Raw genomic sequence first — 19,760 nt, forward strand, 5'->3', positions numbered from 1 at the left:
TATATCTAATTTTTTTCTAAATTTAAACAAAACATAGTATCACTTACGTGTAGGTGGAGTACTGTCTTTCCATTTAATCAAAATTGCACGCCTGGCTATCAATGAAGTAAAAATTAAATTTGTTTATGAGTTGGAGTCGTAAAACATCATTATCTTGAAATGATCCGAATAGAGCAATTAAAGGGCAAGGTTCTAATTTGAACTTAAGAATCACTGATAATGTTTGAAAGACATCTTTCCAAAGTTTTTCTAAGCTAGGGCAAGTCCAGAACATGTGAACCAAAGAATCATCACCAATCTTACATTTGTCACATAGAGAATTTATATCTGAATAAAAAATGAGACAATTAACTTTAGACATATGTATTCTATGGACTACTTTAAATTACAACAAACTGCCAAGCACAAAAGGAAGTCATATTAATCACATTACAAATAGAGTCCCACACCTCATCTGAGAATGAAAGATTCAAATCCTGTTCCCAATCATTCTTCATTTTTAACTAACGAGGTTATCCTTAAATCAAGCATATTATTATAAAATAGAGATATTAAACCTTTATGAGAAAGTTGTAAATCAAAAAGTGCATTAAGAATGTTTGCCTCAGGAATTCGCAGAAAGTCAGGGTGTGATCGAACAAAATGTCTAACCTATAAATATCTAAAAAAATGAATGGTAAGTTAAATTTTACCTCCAGTTGTTCAAAGGAAGCAAAATTGTTTTGAATAAAAAGATCTTTAAAACATTTAATACCCAATCTGCGCCAGTAATTAAGGACAGTATCTTGCAAAGAAGGTTGAAAAAATGATTAAATATGCAGGTGCCTAACTTTCATCTGGGACGGGACCGGACATTCGCTGTTGTTCAGAATATTCTGGATTTCAGAATCATTTTGATTTCGGCCCCTTTAAGCCCATTCTTGTTCAATCACAGTCACGCTGTTGTCCCTCCCCGTCCAAGATGCGCTGCCATCTCCCCCCCTGAGTCATGCTGTCATCCCTCTCCCCCATCCCACATGCTAGCCGGAATTGCACTACTGTCTCTCCCCCTACCCTGCATACCATCTCTCCCTTCCCCCTCACTGCTGTACCAGAGCAGGGGAATGGTTATATTCTCGGTTCCCCTGCATTGGTGCTGGTACCGTGGTTTCAGTCGCATGGGGGGGGTTTATGGGTAGCGACGATGGCCATTGAGCCGCCGCTGCCGGACTGATTGAAAGTACCACATTGATTGACAGGCATCGGTATATGGTGATTCGGAGGCGCTTATAAAGTAGCTGAACAACACGGAATACTCCATGCAAGTTGAACGAGGGTCATGTTCGACAGGTAGGCACTTGTACAGTAATGATACCACTAATTAGCAGTGTAGAACACGATGATGGGATACACGGGATTTGAGCAAGCGTTGCATGGGTCATGTTTGTTGCCAAACTCCATCTTTGAATAGCAGCTGTCATCGCCCAAAAAAAAGTGCTGATTTTTGGAGGTTGCCAGTTTTTGGAATCCCTGATAAAAGGTTAGGCACCTGTAATAGGGCTGGCAAGAGAAAAACTCTGAAATCCAAAAAACCTTCTAAATTGTGCCTATATTCTAAAAACTAAGTCTAATTATCAGATTATCAGCTAATTTATATTAAAAAATATTTTAAAAATCCTTAAAATTTCCAGCACAAATTCACTTCGATTTCTACGCATGGAGGGCAGTCAAGTAGATTAACCAAGTAATAGATATTACACTGAAGACCTCTATGGTCCAACAAGAATTGCTATTCCAAATGCTAAATCATGATCAAATATTACATTTAGCACTAACATTATTAAAACTCATCATTTTAATTTTACTTGGAATCAAAGTACTACTTACACCAAAGGACATTATTTTATTAGCACTCAGAATCAAGGACTCATCAGTGAATTTACAGCAGTAGTAATCTGTTCAATTCAAATTCACTAACACAAATTTGCAGATTAGCAAGAATCACTGCCTACATTACAACATGGTGAAAACAATGCTGGGTTAAAATTTTGCTGGACAGACATCCAACAGATTTTATAATTACTTTATAAAATGCTGCAAGTACTAGTTGGTAACAACATAACTAAAGAAACTGAGCCTGGGGTCCTGAATGAAAAAGACAAGCAACTGATTAAAGATGTTAAAAATTTAAAGTTTGCTAATTGAAGAAATGCCTTGGGTTCAGAATATTACATTGATCTAATTATTTCCCTTCTTTGATCCAGTTGGCACATTTGTTCTCTTTTCGATTTTGCTTCTTGGTCCATATATTGCCATTGCCTGACAATGATATGTCACAAATCTCACTTGACACTCATCTGCATAAGCCTGAATATTACTCAAATCTTGCTGCAAACAAACATGGCCCGCTTTGATTGCCAAGTGGAAAATGAACTTCCTACCATCTCAGAACATTGCCACTTCTCACTTTAAGAAAGCTAATTAAGCACTGTATGTCAGTGATGCACATTTATTCATTTCCAACCATCACACCCATCTTGCTTTGTGTAGGTGCATTCTCTTTGGCATTCACTGACGAGAGAAACCAAGGCACAATGTTAGACTTTGCCAATTGATGCCTCTCTTTGCTACAAGTATATCTGCAATATGAAGACTAATAACAACATCAAATATTACATCCTTCATTTTAGTTCGCTGACTTCTTGTGGTAAACCCAGCCTGGTGTCTAACAATTCAAATTCAGTCAGCTTCGTGAAATGGAAAGCAGAGTTTCTCCATCCAGAGTACATTGTTTCAATGTTTCTCTGTTAATGAGAATTTGGGAAGAACAAGTAATGAAGAAATAATCACAGCTGGTACTCAAGAACCATTTATCACAGTTAGGAAAGACTTTGAAAGAACACCACTGGATTTTTTAAATACAAATTCAAAACAAGCCATTTTGGATTTCCACATTTGCAATAATATGACTTACCCAACAATAATATTCCAATACAAAATAGCAGATAGCTTAATCTTTGAAAATAGAAGCAGCCTTGTGATTTAGCAAGTCAATATTATGCAGCCCCAACCCACCAATTTTCCCTTGCAACCGCTGCAACCGTGTCTGCCTGTCCCGCATCGGACTTGTCAGCCACAAACGAGCCTGCAGCTGACATGGACATTACCCCTCCATAAATCTTCGTCCGCGAAGCCAAGCCAAAGATTATGCAATAATGAACTTATTGGAAAAAAAATCTTATTAACTATCTTAATTGCATCTATGAACATTTACTATGTTTTAAACAATTTTAGTTTGGGTGTTAGTCTTAACCTTAATGAAAGCTTCCAAGTTATATGTTCAAATTTTACTCCAAGCCCCAAGCACAAAACTTCACCTTGAATCAACCTCAGCTGAAAGAACATTCATTTTCCTGATAGAAGGTCCATTTTTTAGTTAAAACGATAAAATAAAGTCTTGACCTCCCATCAAATGGAATTCAAATATTTCTTTGGGACACTGGCGTGGAGGTGAGTCAGGTTGCCCCAAGGGCCTGACTGGGACACTAGCGTGGAGGTGAGTCGGGTTGCCCCAAGGGCCTGACTGGGACAATGGCGTGGAGGTGAGTCGGGTTGTCAGCGTGAGGGCTTGTCCGGGACACTTGCACGGAGATGAGTCTGATTGTCAGTGCAATGGGAGGGGGTTAATTATGGCAGTGTCATGGTTAGTGTAGCAGCTAGTGCAACACTGTTATGGTGCCAGTGACCAGGGTTCAAATTTAAATTTTGTATGTTATGGGAATTAGCTGATGACAGTGAACTTTACATAATTAAAGACTACAATACTAATATTTTTTGAAATTACTTTACATTTGTCTTTTAAACTAAGTATTCTTAATGCAGGTGTCTTAGTTAGGCATTGGAAAGAGTCTCAGTCAATGGGTAAATTTGCATGTCCAGCATCCACGATCCCTGTAGGTGCCGGATACTGGGGATTTTACTCTACCCCCCTTCCTGTGTGTTAATTTGCCCCTCATATTCCCTTTACATAATTCCTCTCACACCTTAAAAATTTGCCCTCTAGTTTTAGACTCCCCTTCACTGGAAAAAAAGACTGTGACCACCCTTCTCATCTCTGATTTTATAAACCTTCAGCCTTCTTCGCATCAGGAAAAACAGCTCAGGTTATCCTTATAACTCAAACCCTCAAGTCCCAACAACATCCCTATTAATCCTTTCTATATCCTTGCTATCTTAATTACATCCTTCCTATTGTACAGCAACTGGAATTGCACACAGTAGACCAAGTATGGTCTCACAACCTTGGCTTTTCACTGTTTGCATCAAAACAGCAGCCAATCAAGAGGCACCTAATTGGTAATGAAACACTTTGCAAAACATCTTATTATTCTTCCAGATGTGTATCAAATGTTCTTTGGAAATTTAAGTTGATTGCCTTTAACCACTGGCATTCTGTATCACCCAATAACATCCATTGTGGCGATCAGAGTCAGTGATGGGGAGCACAATTTATAGTAAAATTCAGGGAAAAATCTGTTTGCAACATACAGTTCAGGCGTAAGGTATGAAAATGGAATGGTCCTCGATTGTTTGAATTATGATCCATCTTATGTTGAACTGAATTAAAGAAGAGATTCTGAAACCTCCCAATAAAACCAGGAGGATTTTTCCAGGAATATGCAGTAAATGGAAGATAGCAACAAGTGCATTGAAATGAATCCCAGCCACTCCAAACATGACAAATTAGAGGCATGACCCAATTGTGCCTATTCAGAAACATTTACAAAAATAATAGACAACACATAATTCAAAAGATTCCTTGTGCATTTAAATAGACGGCCACAAAAAAACCTACTACCAGTCACTATAAACACCTTTCACAAGGTTAAACTTAATTTTTTAAATTCTGCAATATTAAATGATACAGTGAAACCCCCAGTAACTGGCACTGACAGGAATTAGTAGATGCTGGATGTGCAAATTTTCTGGCTTCTTGAGACTCACTCTTACAATGCCTAAATAATACACAAGCATTAAGAATAAACAGTTTAAAAGACAAAAGACAGTGCAAAATGTAATTTAAAAAAAAAATCAATATTGTAATCCTTAATTATGTAAAGTTAACTTTTATCAGGTAATTCCTGTAACTTACAAAATTTAAATTCGAACCCTAGACACTGACTCTGTTGTAGCTTTGCGCGAACTGCTACGCCAACCGTGTTGCCATTATATTTAACCCATCACCTTCCCCAAGTTTACAATAAAGCCTTCCCAATACACTTAATAATATATGAATAAAGATAAAGACTCTTACTAGACAGGAATAGGGAGACACTTTGAGAATTCATCCCAGCGGCGAGTGGCATCAGGCGGCTCTTCATCCTGGGCGATGCCATTTTACTCAAACACAACTTTATTCAAACAGCTGATGTGGGAGGCACACGACAGGGGTGCTCGGCTGCCTGAATGTTTGCTCCCATCTTCAAACATTCAGAAAACATTTACTTTTACAATTTTAAACTTTTATTTAATTTTTTAATTTATTCTTACGTATTTTAATTTTTAACATTTATTTATTTCCTCAATTTTTTTTTTGCTGGTTGCTTGAATTCCAGATAATGGGGATTTTAATGTATATTTAACATTTTCTTACGTCACTTGATGTTTTGTATTTCTGGCATTTGTGTTATAATGATTGGTAGAGTCTTTTCATCCAAAATCATAAAATTTTTCCACAAAGATTTCTGAGCTTGATGCAAAAAAAAACTTTGCTTTCAATGGCTGAATAAATGATTGACTGTCTTCAAGCTTTAGCCAAATGAGTAGACGATTATTTTTATTAACTAAAAGATGAATGAATTAGACAAGGAGGAAACTGATGGCAAAAAAAATCATCATTAATAAACTCCCTTTCATCATTGAAGATATAAACAGGGAATGTGTAGGATAGTTTAATAGTGTCGTATGAAAATGAAATAATATTTCAGATTATTGACATCACTTTAATTATGAAGAAGAAAGGAGGAGTAGCAGGGAAGAAGTATAATTCAAGGGAAGCGATGTTAAAATTTTAGACAGCCAATACAGTTGATTATGTTTGAAATTATAATGACAGTCAAGCTTAAATAAAGATATTTTTGAAGCAGAATTGTTATATTTCAGTTTATATTTTTAAATAAATAAAGATGGTCTAAAAATAGAAACAAAATTAAGAAACACAGGCTGATTATTTAATTTAAAAGAAAATAAACTGTCAAGATCATTCAAATTTGCAGCCTGAAATGGCATGGAATTCACCCATTGAATCAAAGCACTGAAACAACAATATGCAAGAAGAAATACAAGAACTGCAGATGCTAGAATCTTGAGCAAAGAGGAGCTGGAGGGATTCAGAAGGTCAGGCAGTATCTGGAAGAGCAATGGACTTCAAAACTTAACAAGTGTAGAGTATGTTCAGGAGAATAGACAAACATGGATGGTTTGGGGATCAACTAATTGGTAAGAGTCAGATAACATCACGCAGAATCTCAAATGGGGTCTGCTTCTGGAAGGTGGGAATGAAATAAAGTACGGATTGATGAATGACAAGCCAACATGGCCGTGCCAACTGCAAATTAGGCTTACCAAATTGATGACGTTTCTTGATGAGTTAATGGAGGCCTTCCAAAGGCGCTATTTGCCTTGGCGAGTCTGTTGTCTATCTCATTGTCGATCCTTGCATCTGATGACTACACAAAAGAGTCTGGAAAAACAACCAACTGAAAAACCTCACAAAGATAAGCGTATACAGAGCCGTTGTCATACCCACACTCCTGTTCGGCTCCGAATCATGGGTCCTCTACCGGCACCACCTACGGCTCCTAGAACGCTTCCACCAGCGTTGTCTCCGCTCCATCCTCAACATCCATTGGAGCACTTACACCCCTAACGTCGAAGTACTCGAGATGGCAGAGGTCGACAGCATCGAGTCCATGCTGCTGAAGATCCAGCTGCGCTGGATGGGTCACGTCTCCAGAATGGAGGACCATCGCCTTCCCAAGATCGTGTTATATGGCGAGCTCTCCACTGGCCACCGTGACAGAGGTGCACCAAAGAAAAGGTACAAGGACTGCCTAAAGAAATCTCTTGGTGCCTGCCACATTGACCACCGCCAGTGGGCTGATAACGCCTCAAACCGTGCATCTTGGCGCCTCACAGTTTGGCGGGCAGCAACCTCCTTTGAAGAAGACCGCAGAGCCCACCTCACTGACAAAAGGCAAAGGAGGAAAAACCCAACACCCAACCCCAACCAACCAATTTTCCCTTGCAACCGCTGCAATCGTGTCTGCCTGTCCCGCATCGGACTTGTCAGCCACAAACGCGCCTGCAGCTGACGTGGACTTTTTACCCCCTCCATAAATCTTCGTCCGCGAAGCCAAGCCAAAGAAGGAATGGAGGCCTTATATAGATTACCAATAAAACTTATGATTAGATCATACGTGAGCCCAATGGAACAGAAGGGGAAATTAGCAGCAAGGACAGGAAATTGGTTTTACCACAGAAAACAGTGATGAAGTCACCTTTTCATCCAAGGAAAGTTATGCATATGGTAGAATTTCCCAGGAATCAGCACAAGACCCATTCCTTCTTTTGATGTGCATCAGTGTTTGGACATGGCGTGGTTCTAAATTTGCACTTGACATGAAACTTGGACATGCATTAAATAGTTACGAGAGTAGTGATGGACTTGAAAGGAACACACATAGGCTGGCAAAAATGATGTTATGTATGCACAATTCTTTGGACAACAGGTTGAGAAAGTTATTAAAATGCATACAGTATCCATTGCTTTGTAAGAGCAAGAAAGTTGCAACGAATCTCTTTAAAATTCTGGTTAGGCCACAAGTGGAGGACTGTGTCCTATCTTGGACACAAAATATTTCCGAGAAAGATTCAGGGACAGGGTACAGTGTCATGGATACACTGGAAAACTGGACGTTTCTCCTTAAATCTCAACAGAGGAGATGTAATCCAAGATTGGTCGAGTCAAGAAAATACAATGAAATTGTTCCCACCGTCTGAAAACACAGAGTTGCATTAAAATGGACTCAAAAAAGATGATCCATCACAGATACTGATATTTGGGAGAAAAATATAACAATAAACAAGGTTTAATGATTCAAAACTATAATAATCATCCAAAACTACATGACTCCACTATTACATGGTCTTTCAGGTGCCAGGCAAACCTCACCAGACTGTTTCAAAGTGCACATATTAGCACAGGATCATCAGTGGTATAGCACATTGAATTAGGTGTCAACTTAAAAGATGCCAAGAGCTGTGATAAATTGTCATGCATTCCATTCTATCATGACTGAGCAAAGCAGGTGTGGCTGGAGCACACAAAACAGGTAAATGACCTCAGAGCACTAGAGGCAAAAACTAGGAAGAAAAAAACCAATTTACAAACTCCGCAATATGAAAATACAGAGCATGGAAACAGGCCCTTCCATGTCAACCATTATATACTGATCTTTACACTAATCCCACTTTCTGCACTTTATTTTTCCTGGGTTTCCATAATTTTCTCCAATTCTTACCACTCATCAAAACACTAGGAGCAATTTACGATGAACCTACCAACCAATATCCCACTGAAGAAAAACCAATGGGATTGAATTATGAATTTCATTACATCAATTTCAAATCAATAAACTACCATTAAAGAATTTATTTGAAGTTCCACAAATTTCTCCTTCCTCAAAGGTGTCTATTGATGAGAATTTTTTTTGAGTTGTTTAGAAAGGTTATTTTTAAAGAACAAAATTCAAACTCATTGACATAAACCATAAATCAGGAGTAAGGGGAAACTACAAAAATATTATGTGAATAATGCAGTTAATCTACAAATTGGATTAAGGACTGTCCTCTGTAACAACCAGTACATAAGTGTTTTCCAGGTAGTTAACTGGATTTGACATTCGCTATAAGAGAGAAGCCAGGGAGTGGGAGTGGATGATTGCTTCTCAGACTGAAGGCTTGCGACTAGTGGTGTGTCCCTGGGATTGGTGTTTGGCATCTATATCAATGATCTATATGATAATATGGTAAATTGGATCAGCAAGTTTGCAGATAACACAAAGATTTGATGCTTTCAAAACTTGCAGAGGGATCTGGACAAACTGGAAATATGGGCTCAAAAATGGCAGACGTGTGGCTATCGGTACCGCAAGTGGAAGAAACATGTTGAGTCAAGTAGAGTTTCAAACCAACTGATTTACTGATTCAAACTCACACACTTAAAAGGTCCATGCTGGTCCCAACACTCGTGCAGGGCAGAAGTGACATTAACTTCCTGTCTGTTGTTTTGCTCCACACTGAGAGCTCCTGAGTATGACTCTGACTGCGGACTCGACTGCAACCGCTGGCGCCAGTTCACCTGCCACATGAGTGAGCCACCACATGACCCCCCTTTCAGAATTGGCGATAGGAGGTACTGAAACCATACTCCATACACTGTCTGCTTTACGTGGCCGCCCTCACCTCGACTGGTGGGACCACGATTGGGTGCTCAATGTCCAAGTGTGCCGGCTTGAGGCAGTCTATGGTAAATACCTCCTCACGGCCACCCACATCCAAAACACAAGTTGCCCCGTTATGACGTACCATTTTGTAGGGTCCTTTATACAGCCGCTGCAGGGGTGGTCTCTGCACTCCTCAGCAAACAAACACATACTCGCTCTGCAGCAGGTCTTTGAGTACAAAGGAGAGCCTTGCCCCGTGGTGGGATGTCAGCACTGGAACCAGTGTTCTAAGTCTCTCCCGAAGTCTGGTCAGGACCTCAGGGGCTTGTGTCCTTTTGGCCACAGGATGCGGGCATGAATTTGCCAGATACTGTGAGCAGTGCACCGTAAATTAGTTCAGCAGATGATGCTGCAAGGTCTTCCTTGGGGACTGTGCGGATGCCCAGTAGCAACCAGGGGAGTTTGTCTAACCAGTTGGGGCTTTGGAGATGCTCCATAGGGCTAACTTCAGGTGCCTGTGGAAACATTCCACCAGGCCATCCGATTGAGGATGGTACACAGTCGCCCGGTGGAGCTGTATTCCTAGTAGTTGCGCTGCCACTGACCACAGAGCCGAGGTGAACTGTTCCCCTCTGTCCAAGGTGATGTGGACGGGAGCTCGAACCTCATCAACCAGGTTGTGATCAGCGTCCTGGCGTATGTCTCTGCCGTCGTGTCAGTGATTGGGACGATTTCCAGCCACTTCGTGAACCCATCTATCAATGTAAATAGGTACCTTGCTCCTCTTGAGATGGGTTGTGGGCTGACAATGTCCACGTGCACAAGCTCGAACCTCATGTGCTGGCTGGAAAGGTTGCAGCAGTGCCTTTACATGCCTCTGGACCTTGGAGGTCTGGTAGCGTGTGTACATCCTGGCCCAGTGGCCAACCTACTTAAGTAGACCATACCACATGAAGCGATCTGCGATTAGCTGGGTGGTCACCCAGATGGAAGGATGGGCTAACCTGTGCAAAGTGTAGAAGATCCACCGCCTCAAAGTGGTAAGTACGATGGGCCAAGGTTGCCTGGTGGAAGTTTCGCACAGGAGTTTAGTACCTCTGGGCCCAATTGGTGGAGTCTGGTGACTACAGTTCAGTATGCTGATAGTTCTTTGTCCCCTTGTTGTGCCTCTGCTAAAGATGCATAATCCACCCCTGGAGCCAAAGCATGCACTGACTGGTTGATGTCCGGGACAGCGCATCGGCCACCACATTGCTCTTTCCTGAGATATGCTTGATCGTGGTGGTGAATTCAGTGTCATTGCTGGTGGGCTGACCACGGGTCAGACACCTTGGCAAAGGTGCGGGGCTTATTGATTGGTAAAGATCATGAACTCCCTCCCTTCCAGGAAATACCTGAATGGCCAGGTATAGGGCCAGCAGCTCTCTGTCGAACATGCAGTACTTGATCTCTGAGGGCCGCAGGTGTTGGCTGAAGAATGCGAGCGGCTTCCATTGACCTTTGATTAACTGTTCAAGTATGCCACCGACTTCTGCTTCGGAGGCATCTACGGTGATGGCCGTGGGGACATCTACCTGGGGACGGACCAGTAGGGTGGCATTTGCTAGAGCGTTCTTGGCCTGGTCGAAAGCCGCCGTCACTTCTTCTGTCCAAGCTATCTCTTTGGTTTTGCCAGACATCCAGCCGAACAGGGGGCACATGATCCTGGTGGCTGAGGGGATAAAATGGTAGTAAAAATTAACTATCCCAATGAATTCCTGCAGACCCATGACTCTGTTAGTCCTGATGAATTTGCAAATGGCCTCCACTTTCCCTGGCAGGGGAACAGCTCCATGACAGTCGATCCGGTGCCCCAAGCAGTCAATGATGGGTAGGTCGAACTGGCACTTGGCGAGGCGGTGGCAAAGTAGGCACAGGTGTGATAGGTGTTCCTGGAGGGAGCAGAAGACTACCAGGATGTCATCCAGATAGATGAACAGGAAGTCCAGGTCTCCCGCCCTACTGTGTCCATGAGGCATTGGAAGGTCTGGGCTGTGTTCTTGAGGCTGAACAGAATTCTAATGAATTTGAAAAGGCCAAACGGGGTTATGATGGCTGTCTTTGTGATATCATCTGGGGTGGACAGGGACATGCTGAAACCCTCGCACCAGGTCCATCTTTGAAAAGATGCGTGCCACGTGCAGGTTGGCTGTGAAGTCCTGGATATGCAGGACTGGGTACCTATCAGAGATGATCGCTTCGCTCAGCCTCCTGTAGCCCCTGCATAGCCTGCATCCTCCTGTGGATTTGGACACCATATGGAGTGGAGAGCTCCATGGGCTGTCTGAACGCCACACCATACCCATCTCCTCCATCTTGTTAAACTCCTCCCTCACTAGTCGAAGCTTATCTGATCGTATCCTGCTTGCTCAGGCATGCAGGGGTGTCCAAGTGGGAATGTGGTGCATCACACCACCATGGGGGCTGTCGTGGAAAACTACTGCGTGATGATGGATGGGAACTCGTTGTCCAAACATGTGACTGAGCCCAGGTGCTGAGCTGGCAATCAGACCTCGCCGAGGGAAAAGGTTTGAAATATCTTTGGGTCGACTAGCCGTCGTCCCTTCAGGTCCACCGGCAAACAGTGTGCTCGGAGGAAGTCTGCACCCAACAATGGTTGTGACACCGCGACCAGGGTAAACGTCCACGTGAATCAGCTGGAACCAAATTGCAAAGGGGTAGTGCGTTTGCTGTAGGTGGGATAATATGCTGCTGTAAGGTCCAGTCCAGCCCAGCCCTTCTGGTCCTCGTATCTTGGCTCAAGGTGGGGGGGGGGGGGGGGTGGGGGGCAGGGAAGGATGCTGATTTCTGCTCCTGTGTCTACTAGGATCCTGCGTCCAGAGTGTCTGCCCCAGATAAAAAGGAAGCTATCCCACCAGCCAGCCGCCATAGCCAAGTGCAACGACAGGCTCTGTTGTTGCCCTGGAACTCAGTTCCAGGGAAAAGATAAATAGGTTAGGACTTTATTCCCTGGAGCATGGAAGAATGAGGGGAGATAAAGAGGTATTTAAAATTATGAGGGGGATAGACAGAATAAATGAATGTAAGCTTTTTCCACTGAGGGTAAGAACATTAGGGGGAACTTCCTCACACAGAGTGGTGGGAGTGTGGAACAAGGTGCGAGCTCAAGTGTTGTATGCAGGGTCAATTTTAACATTGAAGAAGGATCTGGATGGGAGGAGTATGGAGGGCTATGGACATTGGTGGGACGAGGCAGAATAACATTTCGGCACAGACTAGAAGGGCCAAGGAGGCCTGTTTTGATGCTGTAGTGTTCAAGGTTCTTAGTGTCACCCTGCAGAGTACGGATTTGTTAGAGCACCCCAAGCTCTAGAATTCAAACAATCAATGGTATGCAACCCACTGGGGTCAAAAAGAAAATTCTGCTCACCACTGTGCTGGAAATCTAGCATGACTATAATATAGAGTGAACAGCAAAAGAATTGAGCAGAAGCTATCTGCAAGACCTGGTGGTTGGCAGATTGGGGCAAGAAATTCAGTCACTTAACAGTTGAGTGCACAGCTTAGGAATACAGGTGCCTAACCTTTTATCCAGAAATTTGACACTGGCAACCTCCAAAAACCGGTATTTTTTTTTGGTAATGAAAATGCTCAACCGCCTCACTCGCCCCTGGTTGCCATCCGCCCTGCTCCTGGCCGTCCATCGATCGCCACCTCTGGCTGTCCTTTGGTTCCCCTCTTGCTCCCTCCACCCCGGCTGTCCATCTGTTGCTCCTCCCCCTGCCCATCTGTCAGTCGTACCCCCTTACACCCTCCTTGCCCCTCAGTCAATAGCCCCCGCCCCGGACATCCGTCAGCCACCCCCCCCCACCCATCTAACTCCCAATGAAGTGCTGCTGAGCCCAGAATTCACTTGTAGCAGCAGCTGGCGATGGCTCAATGAGGGAGCAATGGCCGTCTTCGTTATCCATGATCCCCATGCAGCTGGAACGACTCTGCCAGTGCCAGAGCGGTCCAGCTGCATAGGGGACTATAGGCAAGGAAGACAGCCATTGCTCCCGCATTGAGCCAGCTGCTGCCTGCTTCTCTCCCACCAGGTGCTTGGGGCTGAGTCACCTTTCCACCGAAGGTAAGAGAGGGTGGGGATGGGGACGACAAGGATGGTGAGGATGGGGATCTGAGCCAGTTTTATTTTAAAGTTTTACTTTAAAATTAAATAAAAATGCCAGTGATATTATGGTCTTTATTTATCTCAATTTGTTTAACACCCCGCGCCCTCTGTTTTGTGCGATTTTGAAACAATGCATTTGCTTCAAGAGACTACCATTTTAAAATTATTTCGAAATCTGGAAGATTCTGAACAATAGTCGGTGTCCGGTCCTGACGATCCCGAAATAAAGGTTAGGCACCTGTAAACCTTGATCAACATGACGATTACAGGTCATCAATGGAGACGAGCTCTAATTGCTCCATGTGTTGACAGACCAGTCATCCTATGGTCTTGTTTTCTTTATCTCCTGTTGTATAAGATGAAAATTGCTATCCTCAAAAGTCTTTGCTCAGTTGCACAGCTCTCCCCAACCTGGAGATTTCCTTGTGGTAACAAACCAAGATGTTCACTAGTCCCTAGTAATGGCCCTTACTCACTGTGGTGTCTCATGCGCAACCTTGAGTCTCAGGGCTGAATGGCTGTAGCATCCACCTGAGCCCAATCAAAACCCAACCCTCACAGGGAATCTTTTTAGGTTGCCTCACTCCAAAGAGCCACATGGCTTTATAATCACTTAATCACTGCAGGAGCACTGGCTTTGGGAAGAACCCTCAATTAGGTACCCTACACACCAATAGAGAGGGCAAGTGTTCTTATCTAGTATTGCTGCCAATAACGCATTTTCTTGGCACATTAGTCCCTTTTAACATAGATTCCATTCATGCTCTCCTTCTTGAAACACATTCTGAGCAAAGTCCCAGTGTAGCAGGACAAGATAATTACTTTGTTATAGGACCAATCAATGAAACCCACTACATTGTATATCCCTTTGAGAAAAAAAATGGTAAACATATCCTATCACAACCAATCAGATTGACAGCAATGCATTGAGATAGTAGCTTTGTAACCTTGGGCAAATTGGTGAGAAAAGCTAAAAACAACTAGTAAGATGACAACTTTTAATATGACATATCCTACTTTTCACTGATTTTGCAAGTTATAACTGCAGTTGAGTAATCCAAAATGAAATTCATGAAATTGACGAATAAAAATACAGTCAAAACTTTTCACTTATATTTTCCACAGAACCCTGTATTTTAGGTTGATGCAGACATTATTAAGAAAGCTTATTTTTACCATTAGTGCCTGTTCTAGGATTGCTTGTCGCTCTTCTTCCTCAACTCTTCTTCGACAGGTCTGACATATCCAGAGAGGCATATGTTCCAGAAGGCCATGTGTCAATCCTGGCATTGAATGAGCGAACCTCTTTAGATCCACAATCCCATTCTGCTGACTCCCACAGTCTTTACGTTCACGATGACACAACAAGCAACAGTCCTTTGCCAGCTGGTGTATAGTAAGGGATGCCTGAAATTAAATGACTATATGTGACCAAATATGTTAAAGTTTAGCTATTGAACATTAAAACTTGAACATTACATTATAGCTGTAAATTTGGCCATAATTGAATAATCCAGAAAGAAGTCTGTGGAGTACAGTACATAAATAAATTTCAGAATTCAAAGAAAATATTATGATCTTAAAAACTGCAGCAGTTCAAACCAGATTTTCATTACCATCTTCTCATGGATGAGCAATAAATGGTGGCCTTGCCAGTGACACCCACCTCGTCCTTTTTTTTTTAAAAAGAATCACTAATAAAAGTTCACAAGTGCCACTGGCACATCTGAAACTTAAAGTTTAAATCATTAAATGATTTGAGTTTCTACATCAGAAAAAAGTTGAAAATATCTTTCTCACCATGAATAAAACCCTGTACCAGCAACTGTTATATCAACCAGAACAAATGTATTGATTTTGCTGGCAAAAGCTGCATACGACTTTGATCCTGTGCTTCAAGCTTCTCAGACTGACATGCAAAGATCCTCCAGGAGGGGAAATCCTCAGATGGCATCTACCCAGCTGTTGTATAGCAAAATGAGGAATTTCTACTTCCATAACAACACCCTGTTTCATCTCTTCTAGCTCATCTACTGCTCAACATTTTGTCCTCATCGCCTCCAGAGCCAATATTTCCAATGCCCTGTCAGGCATCACATTAGCTCATCTTAAACTGCCATTTATTGGAGCTCCATTCACCCACTATCAATATGCTCAACTATCCACACTGGCTCTTGGTCTGAAGGTCATGATTTTAAAATTATCAACACACATTTCAAGTCATTTTGGTTATGTTCCCCCCTACTTCTGTAGTTTGCTTGAATGCTATGATGCAGTTTTCTTGTTATCTTTATTTTAACTGAAAATATGCTTTTAGCTTCAACATTTCCATTCCAAATTTAATTCAATCCTTCAAGTCATCACTAAATTTGTGGTTAAAGTCTATTATATTGTAATACTAAAGGTGCTAAGTTTAAAAAAAGGTTGCTGTTCAATCCACACAAATTAATTTAGAATTTCTACTCATTCCTTGAACTGTGAAGCACTTTTGAAACTGCTTGGCACAAAGTCGCTTGCCATGTTCAGCTTAGTCCAAATTTCCTTGCTCTAATGTTCTCAGCTTGGATTTTCAGCAATTAGCATTACAAATAATTAAAAAACTTAACGGCAAGAAGTTTAAGCAATGTTGCCATTATAAATTAAGGTAGAGTGTTTCCAACCTTTGACTCATTCCCTCACAAAAAGCTGATGTAATGTATTGGGTATAATTTGCCTTTCGAACAAAATATTCCAAAGGGCTTTCTTCACAACTTATTGTTTTTATATTGACAATCACACTGTCCAGTCAATGACCAAGATGTTGCTTTTCTTCCCAACCTCCATCCATCCTTCTCCAATGAGAGGACATTTTTAAAAGTACATTTAGTTATTGTTATTATTTTACCTACAAATGCAAGGTATCTAGCTAAAACTTTGTACAAAGAAGATTTGGACACTCTGAGTAAAATATCCAACTGTTTGAAAGAGTAAAAAATGCATCCAAGAATTATAAGCAATACCTTTGCTTGTTATTCTTTTAAATTCTGGTGACATGCTAGTGGGTAGTAACTGCAAAGTATCATAAAATCAGGCCAAATAGTTCAATATATGGTTTTGTTGAGAATTCTGAACATCTGAGTTATCCGAGGAACTCTCAATGAATAAAGACAAACAACACTCCTCAGCAATTAAAACTTGGAAACTGCTCACTGAACCTCCAAAAAACAATAGCTCTGAGGGAGAATGGCAAGTTTAAAATAATTTACCTTTCTGTTTAAATTTAATTTACTTTAATGTTAAATGCCGAAGCATTTCAGTGGTTTTAAGTCCTTTTTGGTAAATTAACTAATTATGAAGCTGGGACATTCAGAAGCACTCAAAACCTTCAACAGATAACACAGCTTGGTAGTATTGCTTTGCTGGGAGTCAACATTTGTTTTGGACATTTTATGGGTACAATCTCTTCAAACTCACCTATGTGTCTGGAGAATACTGCACAAACTCCAATCTTCATACAAGACCACACCATTTATGATCAAAACATGACTTATCAGTGAATCAACTGTAATGCATCTGCACATTAATTTAATACTTAGCACATATTTAAGCTAAACAGAATGAGTTGCCAAAAGAAGTGGTAGAAGCAAGTAAAATTGTAATTTTCAAAAGAAATTTACTGTATATGCCAGTGTATAAGACAGTCGTTGAATGTTAAAAATGTCACCCCAAAACCAGGGGCCATCTTATATGACAAGTGTAAAATTTGAACCTCATGGTGAAGTCTCAGCATTCCCCTTTGCCAAGTATAAAATACAAACCTTAACAGCAAAGACTCAGTATTCCCCCACGGGGTCCACCCACCCAGTCTGGCTGCCATGTTCATGTATTAAATGTTCTGTTAAAGGAGCCAACAGCTTGTAATTAAAAAAAAAATGCTAATAAGATGTAAATCTTTACTGGATAATTTGTTGTTAAAATATTGTGAATGAGTACATTAAATGTGCCATGCACCATCACTCCATTGGTCAGCGCGAAGTGCCAGACTTGGGGGAAGTCTTATGCAGTAGTATAGCTCAAAACCTACATTTTAGGTGGAAATTCAGGGGTCATCTTATGCATGAGTCACCTTATATGCTGGAATATACAGTAGTCAGGTACAGGATAGAAAAGGTTAGAAGGACATAAGCCAAATGCACATGGGACCAGCTCAAGGAGACAACTTGCTTGGTGTGAATCAGTTGGGATGAAGGGCCAGTTATCATGGTGTGAAACTATGAGATGAACAAGAGACTACCAACCAACATCATGTTCAACCCTTGATGTCTGGGCAGCTGAATGTGGGCACCATCTTAGATCCAGTCCTCTGATGAAAAAACTGCCGCCAGCCACTTTCAAGAACCAACTTATACCTGTGCGGAGCCTTAGGGCAGGACAGTCAGACAATCCTGATCCTTGGAGGTGCACTCACTGAAAAGTCGTGGCTCTGATCCCTGCTCTTCCCAATCTGCACAATGGTAGCAATTCCACCTTGATGCAAGTCATGCATATGATATAATGATACAAATTTTGGTTACACTGGAGAAAAGTTCATCTTTCCATATAATGCTTATGGGGCACTATGAATTTTATATTTTTCCCCATAAAATCCCCACTTCCCTGTCAAACAGAAAGCTGGGTCATTTCAGTATTTGATTATTATTTTTATCCAGTTTCTGCCAAAACTAAATGAAAATCATTGCTCCATCCTCCCTTACTGAATATTAGACATTGTGAACTAGTAGATATTGCCAACCACGTAATGGACTCTACAAACTATAAATGACATGAAAGTTGCTTCCTTCCTTGGATGTTAGATCTGAAACCAGTAGTTACTTTCCAAATTACCTTGAAGAAGGGATCAAGCAAAATTATTATAGAGCCGCACAATTAAGGTACCTATCAGATTTTTACCAAACAAGGGAAAAACCAGACTGGACGAGACTAGAATTAGATAAAATAGGGGAAAAGATACCTGAACACATATTATATAAATGGGACGAAAAATTGGTACAACATAGAACTTCTCCAGTATTACACCATCTCCTCAATATATGGAAGAAGATTCATGTAGAAAGAAATAAAACAAATTATCAATTACCAAAACTAATATTGACGCAAAATAAGCTACTCCCTTTTACAATAGACAACCTTTCCTTTAGAAAATGGGGAAAAAAAAGGGATTAAAAGAATAGAAAATTGTTTTTCAGGAAGTAGATTTTGAACAAATGAGAGATAAGTACAATATAACTGGAGATACAGCGCTGGCATATTACCAACTGAGATCCTACTTGAAAGATAAATTAGGAAGCAATTTGAGTTTACCAGAGGGAAGTAACCTTGAATATGTGATTACAGATACAATGTTAATCAAAAGATTTATAACAAATATGTATATTAAACTGCAAGAAAAGGAGAATGAGGAAACAAATGGTAAAACTAAACAAAAATGGGAACAAGATTTAAATATAAAGATAAAAAAGGAAACATGGGAGAAATTATGTTCTGGAACGATGAGAAATACAATAAATACGAGACTGCGTATGATACAATATAATTGGTTACACAGACTATACATTACACCGCAAAAGTTAAATAAATGGGACCCAACAGTATCTGATAGATGTTTTCGATGTAAAAAAGAAAGGGGAACCACAATTCATGCAATCTAGACATGTGAGAGAGTAGAAAAATTTTGGGATGATCTCAATCAGATATTAAATAAAATAACAGAAAACAATATACCAAAGAATCCAGAGATCTTTCTCCTAAGTAACATAAAAAACAAAGAATTTGGAATTGACTTGGAAGATGCACAAAAAAGATTTGTTAAGATAGCCCTAGCCGTAGCAAAAAAATGTATTATGTCAACCTGGAAATTGGAAGATAATTTGAAAATACAACAATGGTATATAGAAATGAATAAATGTATTCCATTAGAAAAAATAACATATAGTTTAAGAAATAATATTGAAATATTCGAACAAGTATGGGAGCCTTACATTAAATACAATAGCGAAAACCTACCGGGAACAAACATTACCTAAGTTGAGGGAAGGAGAAGAAAAGAAAAGAATGGACTCAGTAGA

General features: G+C 40.8%; 1 protein-coding gene across 3 annotated transcripts in view; it reads right to left on the bottom strand.

Moving 5' to 3' along the window:
* The window catches only part of fam193b (family with sequence similarity 193 member B), a 118,954-nt gene that overhangs the window by 61,529 nt on the left and 37,665 nt on the right, over positions 1-19,760 (bottom strand). For all 3 annotated transcript variants that reach the window (XM_069898896.1, XM_069898897.1, XM_069898895.1), the window contains exon 2: positions 14,833-15,063. In XM_069898896.1, coding sequence (XP_069754997.1) covers positions 14,833-15,063 — 231 coding nt within the window. The remainder of the gene's footprint in view (positions 1-14,832; positions 15,064-19,760) is intronic.

Source organism: Narcine bancroftii, chromosome 9 (assembly GCF_036971445.1).
Source record: "Narcine bancroftii isolate sNarBan1 chromosome 9, sNarBan1.hap1, whole genome shotgun sequence".
Lineage (NCBI taxonomy): Eukaryota > Metazoa > Chordata > Chondrichthyes > Torpediniformes > Narcinidae > Narcine > Narcine bancroftii.